Source organism: Aureococcus anophagefferens (assembly GCF_000186865.1).
Source record: "Aureococcus anophagefferens unplaced genomic scaffold AURANscaffold_3, whole genome shotgun sequence".
NCBI classification, from domain to species: Eukaryota; class Pelagophyceae; order Pelagomonadales; family Pelagomonadaceae; genus Aureococcus; species Aureococcus anophagefferens.
In genome coordinates, this window is record NW_008705563.1 from 75631 (window position 1) to 91646 (window position 16016).

General features: G+C 72.5%; 7 protein-coding genes across 7 annotated transcripts in view; 4 read left to right on the top strand and 3 right to left on the bottom strand.

Annotated features, from left to right (window-relative positions):
* Nucleotides 1–1480, top strand: part of AURANDRAFT_70771 (hypothetical protein) — a gene marked incomplete at both ends in the record, with an annotated part of 1910 nt that extends 430 nt beyond the window's left edge. The window contains one exon of the mRNA XM_009035333.1: nt 50–1480. Coding sequence (XP_009033581.1) covers nt 50–1438 — 1389 coding nt within the window. The remainder of the gene's footprint in view (nt 1–49) is intronic.
* Nucleotides 1481–4228: 2748 nt separating this feature from the next.
* AURANDRAFT_61505 (hypothetical protein) lies at nt 4229–5389 on the bottom strand (the record flags this gene model as incomplete). The annotated part of the gene is made up of 1 exon (XM_009035862.1): nt 4229–5389. One exon carries the CDS (start codon nt 5387–5389, stop codon nt 4229–4231), a length of 1161 nt encoding a protein of 386 aa, XP_009034110.1.
* Nucleotides 5390–5704: 315 nt separating this feature from the next.
* AURANDRAFT_13554 (hypothetical protein) lies at nt 5705–6577 on the top strand (the record flags this gene model as incomplete). The annotated part of the gene is made up of 1 exon (XM_009035334.1): nt 5705–6577. A coding segment is annotated over one exon (873 nt), but the record flags the coding sequence as incomplete, so codon positions are not given.
* A 180-nt stretch (nt 6578–6757) lies between these two features.
* AURANDRAFT_20752 (hypothetical protein) lies at nt 6758–8116 on the top strand (the record flags this gene model as incomplete). The annotated part of the gene is made up of 1 exon (XM_009035335.1): nt 6758–8116. The coding sequence occupies one exon, from the start codon at nt 6758–6760 to the stop codon at nt 8114–8116; it is 1359 nt and encodes a 452-aa protein (XP_009033583.1).
* Nucleotides 8117–8121: 5 nt separating this feature from the next.
* AURANDRAFT_20838 (hypothetical protein) lies at nt 8122–8577 on the bottom strand (the record flags this gene model as incomplete). Its single annotated transcript, XM_009035861.1, has 1 exon — nt 8122–8577. One exon carries the CDS (start codon nt 8575–8577, stop codon nt 8122–8124), a length of 456 nt encoding a protein of 151 aa, XP_009034109.1.
* A 1798-nt stretch (nt 8578–10375) lies between these two features.
* On the bottom strand, nt 10376–10735 carry AURANDRAFT_7894 (hypothetical protein; the record flags this gene model as incomplete). Its single annotated transcript, XM_009035315.1, has 1 exon — nt 10376–10735. A coding segment is annotated over one exon (360 nt), but the record flags the coding sequence as incomplete, so codon positions are not given.
* Nucleotides 10736–11066: 331 nt separating this feature from the next.
* On the top strand, nt 11067–11882 carry AURANDRAFT_61507 (hypothetical protein; the record flags this gene model as incomplete). Its single annotated transcript, XM_009035336.1, has 1 exon — nt 11067–11882. The coding sequence occupies one exon, from the start codon at nt 11067–11069 to the stop codon at nt 11880–11882; it is 816 nt and encodes a 271-aa protein (XP_009033584.1).
* Nucleotides 11883–16016: the final 4134 nt, after the last annotated feature.

Consider the following 16016-nt stretch of genomic DNA (forward strand, 5'->3'; position numbering starts at 1 on the left):
TGATGCGCCTCTTCTCGAGCTCGGCATCGAGGACCGGCTCCAGTGGAAGGTGCACAAGATGGTCTTCGCCATGCAGGAGCTGCCCGGCGAGTTCACGACCTTCGACTTCATCCCCGGCATCCCCGCGCCCTTCAACTTCGGCCTCGCGATCCTCCTGAACCAGAAGATGCTCACGCTCGGCGAGAAGCTCCAGACGGCGCCGCCGTTGCTGCCCATGCTCATCGAGGGCCAGGACTTCATCAACGCCCAGGACGAGCTGTCCGTGCTCGACTTCATGCGCAAGTACGGCATGCCCGACCGCATCAACGACGAGGTCTTCATCTCCATGGCCAAGGCGCTCGACTTTATCGACCCGGACAAGCTTAGCATGACCGTCGTCTTGACGGCCATGAACCGCTTCCTCAACGAGGACAACGGCCTCCAGATGGCGTTCCTCGACGGCAACCAGCCCGACCGGCTCTGCGCGCCCATGGTCGAGTCCGTCGAGAAGAAGGGCGGCAGGGTCGTCACGGGCGCGCCCCTGGACCGCATCGAGGTCGACGCGGCGGGCAACGTCGACAAGCTCGTGCTGCGGTCCGGCGAGGAGGTCGTCGCGGACGAGTACGTGTCCGCGATGCCCGTGGACGTGTTGAAGCGCATGGTGCCCGAGGCCTGGTCGACGATGCCCTACTTCAAGCAGCTCGACGAACTCGAGGGCATCCCGGTGATCAACCTCCACCTCTGGTTCGACGAGAAGCTCACGACCATCGACCACCTCTGCTTCTCGCGGTCGCCGCTCCTGTCCGTCTACGCGGACATGTCCACGACCTGTAAAGAGTACTACGACGAGGACAAGTCCATGCTCGAGCTCGTCTTCGCGCCCTGCTCGCCCCTCGCCGGCGGCGACACGAACTGGATCGGCAAGACCGACGAGGACATCATCCAGGCGACGATGGGCGAATTGGCGCGGCTCTTCCCGACGGAGATCGCCGCGGACCCGGCGTACCCGGGCACGATGACCGAGCGGACCTTCCTCGGCGAGAAGCAGGCCCAGCTCACGGGCGGCGCGAAGCTCCGCAAGTCGACGGTCGTCAAGGTGCCGCGGTCCGTCTACGCGGCGATCCCCGGCCGCAACAAGTACCGGCCCTCGCAAAAGACGCCCATCCCCAACTTCTCCCTCTGCGGCTGCTTCACGTCCCAGAAGTTCCTCGGCTCCATGGAGGGCGCCATCCTCGCGGGGAAGCTCGCCGCGGAGGTCGTCTCCGCGCGCGCCGTCGGCGCGGACGCGCCGGGCCTCAAGGAGGTCCAGCAGCACGTCATCGACGCGGCCGCGGACGCGGCGCCCAAGAAGCCCGTCGGCTGCCGCGGCGACACGGCCATCGCCTTCGGCGGCGGCTACACCTTCGACCAGCTCGTCACGCGCGAGCTCAAGGAGCAGGACGCCGTCCAGTTCAACTAGATCGAGAGCCCCATCGCCCACCCCGTAAAAACACCGCTTCAGAAGCCGACTTATCGGATCGCCGCGGCGGCCGAGTCGCGGAGCGCGGCCATGGCCCAGGCCTCTTCGACGCCGAGCTCCCGGAACTCGTCGTCCGTGAGCCCCGCGACCGCGGGCAGGTCCCGGACCTCCTCCATGGCGAAGACGTCGGCGAGGCGCTCGAGGCCGACGACGGCGAGGAGGTCCGCGACGGTCGGCAAAGCCGCCGGCGCGGGCGCGACGCCGACGTACTCGTCGTAGCTCGGCAGCGCGTCCGCCGCGGGCGCCGGCGGCTCGGCGCGCGGCGGCGGATCCGGGAGCATGGACCGGCGGATGGCCTCCGCGAGCTGGGCCTCCTCGTCCGCCGCGCGCCGCTCGGCCTCCGTCGGCTCCGGCGGCGGCGGCGGCGGCGGCGGCGGCTTCTCCCTCTTCGCCCTCGCCGGCTTCGGCGGCTTCGGCGGCGGCGGCGGCGGCCGCGGCGGCGCCGGCACGAGCGCCGCGGCCTCCGAGAGCGCGACGGCCGGCGTCGACGGCGCCAGGTCGGGCGCCGCGGGCCGCGGCGCCTTGAGGATGCGCACGTAGCGCTCGGGGCTCCGCTCGTAGGAGATGGTGTGGCAATTGTAGCGCTCGCAGACCGCGTGCGCCTTCTTCCGGAACTCCCTTCGCATCGGCCGGAGGCACCGCGAGCTCTGGCGGCTCTTCAACAGCGCCTCGAGCTCGTACTCGACGGCGCGCACGCGCCGCGGGTCGCTCCGCGCCCAGGCCAGCAGGTCCTCGGACCAGAGCGCCCGCGCGTCCTCGATTTTTCTTCGCCGGCGGAAGTCCGCGCCGAGACGCTCGACGACGGCGGCCTTGCGGAGGATGGCGTCGCCGTCGGGCGTATGGTCCTCGGCCAGGAGCGCCTGCGCCGCCGCGACCTTGGCCGCGTCGTCGGCCTCCCGGGCCGCGGCGCGCGCGGCGCGCTTCCGCTCCCGGGCCGCGGCGTCGCGCGCCTTCGTTTCTCGGATCGTCGACTCCCATTCCGGGAACGCGCGCGCGTCGTCGCGCGACGGCGCGGCGCTCGGCGGCACCGGCCGGCCCCAGGTCGCCGCCGCGGGCCGCGGCGGCGCCGCGGGGAGCGCGGGGAAGGCCTCCGCGGCCTCCTCGCGCCAGAAGCTCTCGTCGTCGTCGCGCGTCTCCGCGTCGCGCAGCACGTCCGGCGGCAGCTCGTCGTCGTCGATCATGACCATGCCGCCGCCGCGGCGCCGGCGCGTCGCGTCGGGGGCCGGCGACCGGCGGCCGCGCGCGGGCGCGCGGCGCGCGGGGTTCGGCCGCCGCGTCGCGAAGAGGGCGTCGAGCAGATCGGCGGCGGTCTGCTGCGCGGCGGCCGCGCGGCGCTCCTCGGCCTCGGCCGCGCGCGCCTCGGCCTCGGACGCCGCCTTGGCCTTGCGCTTCTCCGCGGCGACGCGCTCCTGGGCGACGCGCATGGCCCGCAGGCCGTGCGCCGCGAGGTGGCCGTCGAGCGCGGCGCACTCCTGCGCCGTCAGCGCGGAGCGGTCGAGCGGGTTCTCGTAGCGCGAGCTCGCCACGAGGTAGCAGGCCAGGGCCTCGGCGTCGAAGAGGAAGCCCTTGAGGCGGAACGGCGCCACGGCGAGGTCGGCGATGGGCTCGAGGGTGATGGGGTCGACGACGCTCTCGTCGAGGTCCTTCCAATTGGCGGCGCCGGCCCAGCTCTCCGCGGCGCCGTTGAGCGCGGGTTTTGAGGCGGCCATGGGTGTTTTGGCGTGCGAGGCGTAAGGTCTTGAGGTCACGTTTTGAAGCTCAGCGGCGCGTCATTTCGATTGCCATGCTTGGACCTCGCAACATGGCGATGTTGAATGGTAAATGCAGCCCCGGCGCAGCCTATGTGACCCGCGGACGCGCCTTCGAAATGGTCGACGCGGTCGCCATTGCTGGGCACGTGCGCACCCTTGCGCATGGCGACGCCGCTGCCAAGTCGCAAGCCGCGTGGGAGCTCTGGCGACTCGTGCACCCGCGTGGGGGGGCGCCTAGCGAAGAGCATGTGAACTGGATTACACGAGCCGGCGCGATACCGCCGATCGTCGAACTCCTGCAAAGCGGCGGTCTGGGCGTCGGGAATGCCACCGGCGCGCTGGCGAACCTCGCGTCGAACGACGACAACAAGGTCGCCATAGCTGCAGCGGGCGGCATCGCGCCTGTCGTCGAGGTCGTGCGGAGCGGCAGCGCCGGAGCGAAGGATGTGGCCGCGCGGGCGCTGGCCAACCTCGCGAGCGGCAACGCCGACAACCAGGTCGCCATCGCCGCGGCCGGCGGCATCGCGCCTCTTGTCGACCTCCTGCGGGACGGATGCGTTGACGGCAAGGGGGCGGCCGCGCACACGCTGCAAATCCTCGCGCGCAACAACGCCGACAACAAGGTCGCCATCGCCGCGGCCGGCGCTATCGCGCCGCTCGTCGCGCTCATGCGGAGCGGCCGCGGCAAAGGCGCCACTTATGCCCGAAGGGCGCTACAAGACCTCGCGAGCGGCAACGTCGACAACGAGGTCCTGATCGCGGCGGCCAATGGCGAAATCGCGAAGCTCGTGCAAATCGCAATGCGATTGGAAGGCCGCTTCACCGCCGCCGCCAAGAACGCCGCCGCGGAATTCCTCGCGCGCCGGCGCCGGTCCATCGTCAACAAGTGCGTCGACGGCAAGGTCCCGGCCGAGCTCGAGCCGATCATCGCGGCCTGCCTCGCGCGCCGCGGCTTCTCCTAGGCGCTGCGCTCTGAGCCTTACCCGTCCCCCCCGCGGCGGCGCCGCCGCGGGATCTCGCGGAGGTTCGTGACGGAGACGTCGCCGCGGCGCAGCGCGGGCACCTCGAAGCGGTCCCAGAAGAGGAGCATGGCGTGGCCGATGGCCGCGATGGCCGCGAGGAGCGCGACGTACTTGAAGCCGAAGGGGAACTTGAAGAGGTAGACGTGGAGCGCCGCGAGGTAGAGCACGAGGAGCCGCGGCAGGTGGTCGAGCGCGCGGCGGCTCCGGAGCGACACGGCCGCGAAGAGCTCCGCGCCCCAGGCGAGCGTCAGCACGAGGAGGCCCAGCACCTGGTCCGCGAAGAACTCGAAGAGGAACGCCATCATGCCGATCATGATCGGCGCGAAGACCGCGGAGTCGAGGAGGTGCGAGGCCACCAGCGACAGATACGCGCGGTTGTCGCCGATGTTCTCCTTCAATTCAAAGGCGAAGCGCAGCATGCGCGCCTGCGTCTCCCGCAGCGTGTAGGACACGAGCGTCGACGTCGCGAAGATGAGGAAGAGCGTCTTGAGCGACACGGTCAGCGCCTGCGCCAGCGCTTCTCGCGTGAAGGGCGCCGCGCGCTCCGCGCGCGCGAGGTCGTAGAACTCGTTGCTCCGCTCCGAGCGCACGTAGCCCCGGGGCCCGACGGCGGCGACGGCGGCGTTGGCGACGGCCGCGTCCGCGCCGGCGACGGCGAGCGCCCACCGCGGGCCGCCGAAGCCGCCCGACCCGCAGCGCACCGTCGCCGCGGGCACGCGCAGGTCGCGCCGCGCGACGTCGCCGAGGGCGACGACGCCGCGGTCCCGCGAGAACCAGTAGCTCGCCTCGTCCGGCGCGCACGCCGCGTCCGCGGCGTCGTCGACGGCGCACGTGCCGGGACCATCGGAGACGACGACGTTCACGGCGAAGACGCTCCGGTTCGCGCCGAGCGCCGCCGCGGCCGCCCGCAGCTCGACGGCGAGCGGCGCGCCGGTGCGCGCGACGTAGGTCCCGTGCAGGTAGACCACGAGGCCGCAGGCGCCCAGCGCCACGAGGCCCAGGCCGTGCTCGAGGACGCGCCGCGGCGCCGGGCCGAGCGCGCGCATGACGGCGCGCGTGCACCGCAGGTGCTGCCGGAAGAAGACCTGCTCGAGCCACTGGTGGTGGCTGCGCTCCATGGTTTTGGCGCAGTGCCTCAGAGCCGCCCTCGCGCGCGAGCACCAGACTGCACACAGAGCAGCCGTACCAACGTCGGCCTGGCGCCTCGCTTGCACCCCATCTTGCAGCCCTCGGAGCTCGATGGCTGCCCGGCTGGTCGCGTGCAATCGCGGCTAGGCTTGGTTCCCGCTCGGGTAGGCCCTCCAGCTGTAATCCCTCCTAGCCTAGCAGCCTTCCTTGCCTCGATGGAGACCATGGGCTGCTTCTCTATGTGCCGTCTCGCGCTGCTGCTGCTCGCCGTCGCGCTCGACGCCTCGGCGCTCGACGCCTCGGCGCGGCTCGGCTTCTACGGCCTCGGCACCATGGGCACTCACATGGCCGGCCACCTGCACGGGCTCGCCGCGTCCTCCGGCGGTCGCGCCGCCGTCGCCTCGCGCGACGGCGCCAAGGCCGAGGCCTGGGCCGCGGCGCGCGGCGCCGACGTCCGCGGCTCCTTCGCCGAGCTCGCGGAGGCCTGCGACGTCGTCTGCCTGTGCCTGTCGACGACGGACGCCGTCGAGGAGACGCTGCTGGGCTGCGGCGACGCGCTCCGGGACACGCTCGTCGTCGACTGCACGTCCGGCGAACCGGCGCGGACCGCGGCGCTCGGCGCGCGCCTGCGGGAGCGCGGCGCGCGCCTCGTCGATAGCCCCGTCTCCGGCGGCCCCGCGGGCGCGGAAGCGGGAACGCTCACGTCGATGATGGGCGGAAGCGACGCGGACGTCGCGGACGCGCGCGCCGTCGTCGGCTGCTGGTCGAAGAAGACGGTCCACCGCGGCGCGCTCGGCTCCGGCGACGCCGTCAAGAGCGTGAACAACGTCCTCAACACGGCGCACGTGCTCCTGGCGACGGAGGCGGCGCTCGTGCTGCAAAAGTACGGCGTCGACGCGGCCACGGCGCTCGACGTCATCAACTCGAGAGCTCGGGCGCGAGCCTCCCTGGAGGTCCCGACGCGGCGGCTGCCGGAGCGCGCGCTCAGCCGCGACTTCGGCTTCGGCTTCAAGATGGGCCTCATGCGCAAGGACTGCGCCATCGCGGACGCGCTGGTCGCGGACCTCGCGCCGACGCACGCGCTCATCCCGGAGGCGACGCGGCTCATCCGCGCGGCGGAGGCGCGGCTGGGGAGCGACGCGGACTACGCGGCCGTCGCGCGGCTCCTCGAGGCGCTGCGGCGAGGAGCTGCGCTCAAGGATGGGAGCATCCGGATGCTGGCGGCCTCGAGGGTGGGGTGGGCACCGTTCAGGAGGCTCGTCGGCGACCCCGCGGCGAGCTTCATGATCAAGCGAGCTTCAACCTGGTTCAATGTGAAGTTCGACCTCGAGCGGCGGCCGTGACGCTTGCTAGCACCAATGGCGACGACGCTCTGCTTCATCGGCGTCGGGTCCAACGTGGGCCCGCGCGTCGCCACGGCCTGCCGGGCCTGGCAGCAGGTGCAGGCGCGCGTGGGCGCCATCGTCGCGACGTCGCACCTCTACGACACGGCGCCCCAGCACGTCGTCGACCAGCCGCGCTTCCTCAACGGCGTGGTCGTCGCCGCGACGGCGCTGCCGCCCCGCGCCGTGCTGCGCGAGCTCAAGGCCGTCGAGGCGGCCCTCGGCCGCGAGGACCGGGGCCGCCACGGCCCGCGCGAGGTCGACCTCGACGTGCTGTTCCACGGGACGACCATGGTCGCCGACGCGGACCTCGAGGTGCCGCACCCGCGCGCGGCGCGGCGCGACTTCGTGCTGCGGCCCCTGCGGGACGCGCGGCGCGCGCTCGACGCCTTCGGCGTCCCCTACGACGCGAGGGACGTCGCGCTCGTCGACAACGTGTTGTCGGAGCCGTGGCTCCGCGACGCGACGCTGCGACGCGTCTGGGCGCCCCTCGACGCCGAAGACCCGTGGCCCCGGGGCGACCGCACGCGCGTCATGGGCATCCTGAACGCGACGCCCGACTCGTTCTCCGACGGCGGCGCACACGCGTCCGTCGACGCGGCCGTCGCGCGCGCCGGGGCGATGGTCGACGACGGCGCGGACTGCCTCGACGTCGGCGGCGAGTCGACGCGGCCCGGCGCCGTGCAACCGCCCCTCGAGGAGGAGCTCGCGCGCGTGCTCCCCGTCGTCGAGGCGCTGCGCGCGCGCTTCCCGGGCCTGCCGCTCTCGGTGGACACGCGCCGCGGCGCCGTCGCCGCGGCCGCGCGGGCCGCGGGCGCGACGCTGACCAACGACGTCTCCGGCGGGTCCCACGACCCGGCCATGCTCAAAACGCTCGCCGACGACCCGGACCAGCGCGGCGTGTGCCTCATGCACATGCGGGGCACGCCGCTCACGATGGCGGACCCGGAGCTCCGCGTCTACGCCGGCGGCGTCGTCGACGGCGTCGCCGCGGAGCTCCGGGACCGCGTGGCGGCCGCGGCGGCCGCGGGCGTCGCGCCCTGGCGCGTGCTCGTGGACCCGGGCGTCGGCTTCGCCAAGGACACGGCGCAGAACGTCGAGCTCCTCCGGGGGCTCGGCGAGGTGCGACGGAAGACGGGCGACCTGCCGCTCCTGCTGGGCGTGTCGCGGAAGCGGTTCTTGGGCGACCTGACGGGCGAGCCCGACGCGGCGCGGCGCGACGCCGCGACGGCCGGCGCCTGCGCGGCGACGGTGCCCCACGCGGACGTGGTCCGCGTCCACGACGTCCGCGCCGCGCGGCACGCGCTCGCCGCCGCGGACGCGATTTTAAGGTAGGCCCTCTAGAGGCTCGAGAAGGACCCGGCGGGCCAGGGGTCGGCGCCGTCGAGCAGGAACATCTTGCCGCCCTTGTAGGTCGCCGCGAACCAGTCGTTGCGGCCCGACGCCTCGAGGAGCGTCGCGTACTCGGCCTTGTTCTTCTTCGCGAAGTCCTGCGAAGAGTCCTCGACGAAGCCGTAGGCTTTCGCGCCGGAGAAGGGCAGCGCGACGACCTCCGTGACGACGCGGCGGTCGCCGAAGAGGCCGAGCTCGTCGAGGCGCTGCTTCGACGTCAGCGCCGACGCGACCTCGCGCCGGTCCGTGGGCCAAATGGCCGTCCGGTACGCGGCGCCGGCCGTGTCGAACTGGCCGTCGGCGCGCGTCGGGTCCACGGCGCGCCAGAACTGGCCGAGGAGGCGGCCGTAGGACGCCACGGTCGGGTCGTAGGTGACGCGGACCGCGCGCGTGCCGTCGCCCATGGCGCCCGTCTCCGCCGCGAAGACGCCGAGCACGGCGTCGAAGGCCGGCGCGAGGAGCTTCGCGTCGCCGCCGGAGAAGTAGGCCGTCTCGACGGCGCCGACGTCGTCGCCGTCGGCGCCGGGCTTGGCGTAGGCGACGGCGCGCGCCGGGGCGAGCGCGGCGAGCGCCGCGGCGGCGGCGCCGCCGCCGAGGGCGCGCCGCGTGCAGGCCGTCGGCAATTCCCGCGGCGCGAGCGCCGCGGCGCAGGCCGCGGAGAGGAGCACGGTGAGCATGGCGGTGCGACGACGGCCGGACAGCGCAGCTCTCGGTGGCTCGATTCGTCGCGCGCTTCGGCCAGCGCAGCCCAAGTTTCGGACCTCGACGATCAACTCCAGGTTCAAGCCTCCCGAGCTGCCCATGTATCCGAGCATGAAGCTGCACGCGTGGGTTTCAAAGGCCGCGTTCTTGCTGAGTTGGGACCGCCTGTTCGTCGGGCATCCCGAGATGGGGCAGCCCGAGGAGTCGCCCGTGAGCGTCTGCCGGATCATCCCCGGCTTCGACAAGGCCGTCGAGCCGGGGAAGGAGAGCGTGCAGCACACGCCGCTCACGTCCGGGCGCATGCTGAGCGGGCGCCTGAGCGGTCGCGTGAGCGCGCGCCCCGACGGGGGCCAGTTCAGCGCGCGCCACTACACGCCGCGGGGCACGCTGCGGGACCTCAAGACCGACGGCCCGTTGCCCCTCGACGCCGTCGAGGCCGAGAAGTTCAAGGCGGAGCGGCGGAAGAAGGCCCTGGCGATGATGTCCGCGGCGGCCGCGGACGGCGGCAGTGCCCTCGCGGGCGCGATCCAGGGCGCCGACGGCATGTCGACGGCCGAGGACGACGTGCGGAAGACCATGGACACGGTGCTCAAGCAGGCCAAGGAGAAGGGCCTCAGCGCCGACCGCATCTTCGAGTTCTTCGACGCGAACGGCGACGGCCGCATCGAGCCCTCGGAGTTCAAGAGCGGCCTCGCGTCGCTGGACCCGCACCGCTGCACCTTCTCCGACGCCCAGATCGCCCAGCTCGTGCGCATCTTCGACAAGGACGGCGACGGGTCCGTCGACATGGACGAGTTCCAGACCTACTGCTTCAACATGAAGTCCCTGGCCTGGAAGGCCGAGAAGCTCCGCCGGGACACGCTCTCGAAGCAGCAGGCCGCCGACGCGGCCAAGGCCCAGGCGGCGGCCGAGGCCCAGGCGGCGGCCGAGGCCCAGGCGGCGGCCGCGGCCGCGGCGCCCGCCGCGGCCGCGGAGCCCGCGGCCGACGGCGACGCGGAGCCGGCCGCCGCGTGCTGAGCCCCCTCCCTTCTTCTTCCCCGCCGCGTGCGTTCCCTACTCTCTGCTGCTTGGAGTCGACCGGGAGGGGCGAAAGAAACTTCACGAGCGCATGTTGAACCAGTGCTTTCAAGAATTCGCTTCGTGATGGTGGCTGCGCTCCTCGACCGGCACGGCGCGGCGGCCTACGTCGCCGCGGTCGAGGCGGCCCTCGGCGACGCCGCCGCGGACGCGCGCCTCGACGACGGCGCGGCCGCGCGCCTCCGCGAGGCGGACAGCGCCAAGTTCTACGCCGTTTAGCAATTACCGTCGCCGCAGCACGAAGCAGCCCGCGGCGAGGTCGTCCGCGCCGTCGCGGAGCCAGTCCCATTTGTCCTCGGAGAAGCACGACCGCCGCAGGCCCGGCGGCACGACGCCCGACACGGACACGAGCGTGCCCCCGGGCCGCAGCACGCGGCAGAGCTCGTCGGCCGCGGCCTCGAGGAAGCCGTCGCCCGCGAGGTAGACCGCGTCGAGCGCGCCCTTCTCCAGCGCCGCGTCGAAGCTGCGCGCCTCGAACGCGAGGCCGCGGAGGTCGCCGACGTCCGCGTCGACGTCCAGGTCCCAGAGCAGCTCCCGGAGCCGCTCGACGGCCGCGGCGCTGTAGTCGACGGCGCGCAGGTCCCTCCAGCCGGCGGCGTGCAGCGACCGCAGCGTCGGGTCGTTGCCCGCGCCGGGCAGGAGCACGCGCGACGCCCTGTCCGGGACGAAGCGCTCCCAGACGGGGCCGACGACGTCCCATCCGTAGTACCAGCTGTACTCCTCGCCCGAGAAGTCGCCGCGGCCGTCGTACATGTCGTCCCAGTAGCGCTTCGTGCCGAACTGCGACCGCGCGGCGCCGTCGTCGTCGGCGGCGGCGCACGAGAGGCGGCCGCGCGATGGGTTCGGTGGGAGCACGAGCGCGCAGGCGTGGTGCGCCAGGAGGAGCAGCCATGCCAGCATGCTTGCGATTTTTGGCGGGCTTTTCCGCTGGCGCATCGTTAGCAGATGGCTGCGCGGGCTTACGCGCAGCACGCGAGCGATCGCGCGATGCTCAGAGGACGCGCATCGGTGTCACGAGGGCCTACCATCGCGCACGGTGAAGTCGAGGTTGACCTCGGGTTGAGCTCTGCGAGAGCGATGGTCGAGCATCACTAGCGCCACCACGAGCAGCGCCATGTCCGTCTTCAAGCGCCTGCGGACGACCCTCGCGACCTACGTGCCGGGCCTCGGCGCCGCGGAGTCCGACGACGGCCTCGACCCGCCGCCGAGCGACGACGACGTCTACAAGCGCTTCGGCAACAAGAGCATCGGCGTCTGGTGCCCGGACCTCGGCATGGCCAAGCTGCTGCGGACGCGCGGCAAGCAGCTGCGCACCATGGGCGTGTCCATCGACGGGTCCGTGTGCCTCTTCGGCGAGGAGGCGCTCTACCTCTGCGAGCGCGCGCTCCTCGTGCTGCTCCCGAGCGAGGACGCCGCGGAGCCGCTCCACGCGCGCGAGGTCTACGGCGTCTGCGTCGCCGGCGCGCCCGCCGCGCCGGCGGGCGAAGCGCCGGCCGCCGCGCCGGCGGGCGCCGCGCCGCCGCCGGCCGCGGCGGCGCCGCGGCACGCGCCGTGCCCGCTCCACTGCTACTGGGTCTACGCGCACCTCCGGAGCCTGGGCTACGCGTCGTTCCGCCGCCACGCGCAGGCCCGGGCCGACGGCGGCGACGCGGAGGCGCCGGCGCTCTGGCGCGCCGGGGACGCGGGGCCGCCGCCCGTCGCGTGGGAGGTGCACCAGCCGTCCGCGCAGTTCTCGAAGCGGCGCCTGCCGCCGCCGTCGTTCCTCGTCTTCGTCGCGCTCTACGGCGGCGCGCTGCCCCCCGTCGCCGACGTGTCGGCGCTCATCGCGGCCTGCGCGCCCGCGGCCGTCAAGGCCGCCGTCGTCGCCGGCGACGGCACCGTGCTCATCTTCGAGATGAAGGCCGGCGTGCCCGACGCGGACGCGCAGTAAGCGCCGAACTACACCTTGTGGGGATGACGGCATGCGTGCCCGAGCGCCGTCAGCGTCGAACTTAGTCGGGGCTGGGCCCCAGCGCGCGCCGCTCCCAGCGGGCCAGCGTCGCGCGGTCCCGCGCGGCGTCGCGCTGGTCCTCCTTGAGCCGCGCGAAGGCGGCCTTGGCCTCGTCCGTCGCCTCGGCGGGCAGGCCGCCCGTCGGGTCCAGCAGGCTCGCGCCGAAGTCGAGGTCGCTCGGGGGCGGCGGGAGGAAGCCCTCGCCGTCGACGAGGCCCAGCCAGCCCCGGTACGCGTCGCGCCGGAGCTTGACCTCGGCCTTGAGGGGCTCCGCGAAGGCCGGGCCGAGCACGCGGAGGCGCAGCAGCGACTCCCGCGTGAGCAGGTCCGTGAAGGCCACGAGGTCGGGCCAGGACCGAGAGAGCGCGCCGTCGACGTCCGCGGCCGCGTCCCCGGCGGCGTCCGCGCCGGCGACCGCGCGCGCCTCTGCCTTGGCGAGCTCCCAGAGCTCCGCGTCCGACGCGCCCCAGAGCTCCGCGGCCGACGCGCCGCGCGCCGCGACCGCGGGCTCCCCCGGGGGCTCCGGGCGCGCGGGCGCCGCGGCCGCGAGCGCCGCGCGCGCCTCCGCCGGCGGCATCGCCGCGGCCTCGGCGCGCGACACGCCCAGGAGCACGACGAGCTGCACGAGCTCCTCGGGCGCGAGCGCGTCCGCGGGCTCCCGCGCGGGCGCGGCGGCGGCGGGCGCCGGATCGGCGGGCGCGGCGGCGTCGCCGCCGTCGTGTTCGCACATGCAGACGCCGATCTCCGCGAAGCCGTTGCGGCCGGAGAACGGATTCCCGTGGGTCGTCTTCGAGTCCGGCGGTCGCCGCTCCGCCGGCTCCGCGGCCTCGGCGCCCGCCGCGCGCCAGCCGGCGTCCGCGAGGAGTCGCCGCGCCTCCGCCGGCGGCAGCGCCTCGGCGTCCGCGCGCGGCATGCCGAGGACGACGAGGCCCACGACCTCGTCGCCGCTCAGCGGCGGCGCGCCGGCCGCGGACGGCCGGAGCCAGCGGTAGAGCCGCCGGAGCCGCCCGACGCGCGCCGGCGCCGCGTCCGGCGCGTTCGCGCGCAAATGCGCGCAGCGCCGCACGGCGCGGCGCGGCGCGACGACGTACGCCTCCGCGACGACGAGGAGGGCGGCGACGTTGAGCAGCAAGCGGCAAGACATCTATCGTCTCGCCGCAGGCTTCAAGGCTTGTGCACGATACCCGCCGGGCTAAAAACTAAAAAAAGCAACTCGACCGATTCCTCGAAAAAGCAACTCAAACAATCAGGCTGCGAGCAGCCCTTTTGCAGCGTCGATGGACGAAGTTCTCGTCTTCTCCAGCCCGTAGCTCGACGCAGGCGCAGAGTTGCGCAACGATCCCCGCGGCTGCGAGGACCGGAACCCTGTCGCGGACACATTCCCCGCGGGATGTCACTCCCGAGGATTGCGTCGCATCGCGCGCGGGGCGTCCCAAGGGGTCGGAAGAGGGTTTTCGGCGTCCCCCGCACCCTTTTCGACCGTGTTCGAGCGCACGGAGCATCGGGAATCGTTCGTCTATGTACCGCGGGCGTCCCATTTGATCCGCTCGGCCATCGACGTCGAAAACATCGACCGCCAACTCGCGCATAGAAACGTGGCGCGGCAGCCCGAGCGGCCCCCACGTCCAGAAACGCGGTCTGGGCCGACACCACCGCCCGAGCCCCGTCCCCAGTATGTGTCCGGTGGGATCGAGTACATCTCCAGCGGTGGAGGGCCACCCCGCGGTGCCGATCTCGGCCGTTTCGTCGTCCCCATGGAGGCCCGGAACGCCGACTTCACGGCGTCGGCCGCTGCAGTAGGAAATGTGCTGAATCCGCCTCAATGGCCCGAAGAACCCGTCCCACGCAATCACCTACTGCAGAGAGACACCTTCACCACTGCGGACTCGGCCACGCTCGGAGCGCGTCCATCGCGTGTCACTGGTTGCGAGTTGCAGTCGATACTCTGCCATGTTGACGCTCGGCGTGACATCACTTGGTTGATCCTGGCCGCCTCGCCCAGGTTTGGGCACGCGATGCAGCGGTTCCAGGACTTGGCGCGGCGCTCGGTCTGTGGACCATGTCGCGCCTTGGGCCCGGCTGCGAGTCGCTCGGGAAAAACCATCGGTCGATGGGGAGCAACTTAGTTCGCGTCGGGGCAGCCCGTGGACGACGAGAACGGCGGTTAACGGTGGGGGGCGACCGACGAGGGGCTCGCATTAGTGCTGAGGTCCGAGCTGTCTGGCGGACTTTTGCATGCGCCCCCGGCATGCCCTGCCAGAGACCACCTTCGAATTTCCGCCAGACAGCTCGCCTCGTGCATTGCGCGGTGAGCACCGTGTCGCCCGCGGCGCCGCGCGCCTCTCGGAGCCGGTGAGGTAATCTCGATCAAATCGGCTCGAGTCGAAGAGCTGCCGCGAGGGCATCTGGTCGCCCCCATGACGAACGATTCCCGACGCTCTGTGACTCGAAGGGGACCGAAAATCGGGTCGGGGGAAGCTGCCGCGCCTCATTCCACCCCCTGAGGCTGCCCGTTTGCGTCGCCTCGCAATCGTCCGGATGTCGCGTCTTTTCATGTGCCTCACCCGCATGTTTGCGGACCTCAAAGCCACTGGGATCGTTTCACGTCGCTGCATATTCGAGGAGCGCGGGGCCCTCTAAGGTGGAGATTCCATCATCGGCCGCTGAAATACTCCTGCGGAGACACGGTCTCTAGCCCTCTAGAAGCTAGGATTTCTTCAAAGTTTGTCTTGGCTTGCAAAAGTTCAAGCGACGGGGTATCCACTGCAACTCGCAACCAGTGTGTAATTGCTTCAATAATCGCAACGATGCAGCTCCTGAGGTGTTGCTTTTGATAGTTTTTAGCCCGGCGGGATACGGGGGAGCGTACAAAAAAAAATCGGCCGCCGCGAAGCGGCGGCACGCCGCACAAGACGGGTATTGTGAGGGCTTGCCGGGGCAGCAAACCTTTTTGCAGGGCCCGGGGCGTCAAGACGCGTCACGGCGCGGAGCGCCGCGACCCGGTTTAGGCAGGCCCAGACGACGAACAACAAGCCCATGTTACCCGGGCCGCGCCGCGCGCCGGGGCGGCATGCCGGGGGCGGCTCCGAGTCAATTGGGAGGTGGGGCTCAGGCTGGCCGGGCCGGGCGCGAAGCGACCGCGGCGCGCGGCGCGCCTGGCCCATGCGCCGCGGCGCCGCGGCCAACGCGGCCGGAGCTCGTGCGAGCGCCAGTCGAGCGGCGTGGCGCGAATCGCGAAGCGGCGCGAGCCGCGCAGCTCGACTGGCCCACACGCCGCGCCAGCCGGTGCCCTGCGCCGCGGCGCCGCGGCCAACGCGGCCGGAGCTCGTGCGAGCGCCAGTCGAGCGGCGGGGCTGGCGCGAAGCGCGAAGCGGCGCGAGCCGCGCAGCTCGACTGGCCCACGAGCCGCGCCAGCCGGTGCCCTCGAGCGTCGACGGGTCGTCGGCGCGACAAGCTTTGGCGCGGCGCGACAGCGGAGCGCGGGATGATGCGCCGGCGAGTCGCAGGGCTGGCGCGAAGCCCTACGCGCGGCACGGCGCGGCGTCCATGCGGCGCGGCGCGGCTGGCGCGGCCGGAGCTCTTGCACTCGCGCGCGTCGCCAGGGCCTCCGCGGCGGCCGCCGCGGACTGAGTCGCCGCGGCCTCCGCGCCGCCGACCGTGGTGCTCGGCGTCGCGCCGTCGCTCTCCGGCGCCTGCCCTCCCGCCAACACCATCCTAGTACACGCCGCGCACGCCGGCACGCTCGCCGGCGAAGTCGCTGGGGCTGCCCGGAGGTCTGGTACAGCCCGTGGCAGCCCCGCAGATGCCTCTGGCAGCCCGCCTTCGGCTCAGGGCGCGTCGCCGCTACGCCGCGGCTCCACGGCCACTTCCGAACCCACAGATCGCCAAGGCACTGACGCAACGCGGCGTGTTTCGGGGCATGACGCCACATGCCGCCTCCGACGAGCTGGAATCAAGGCCTTGGGTTCAACCCTTGGTTCCACATCTAGACCCAAAAGTTCCACATCTAGACGAGCTCTCCGTCGTCGTGAGCCATTGATTAGCGGATACGGAACCATCCCTCGTATCGTGAAC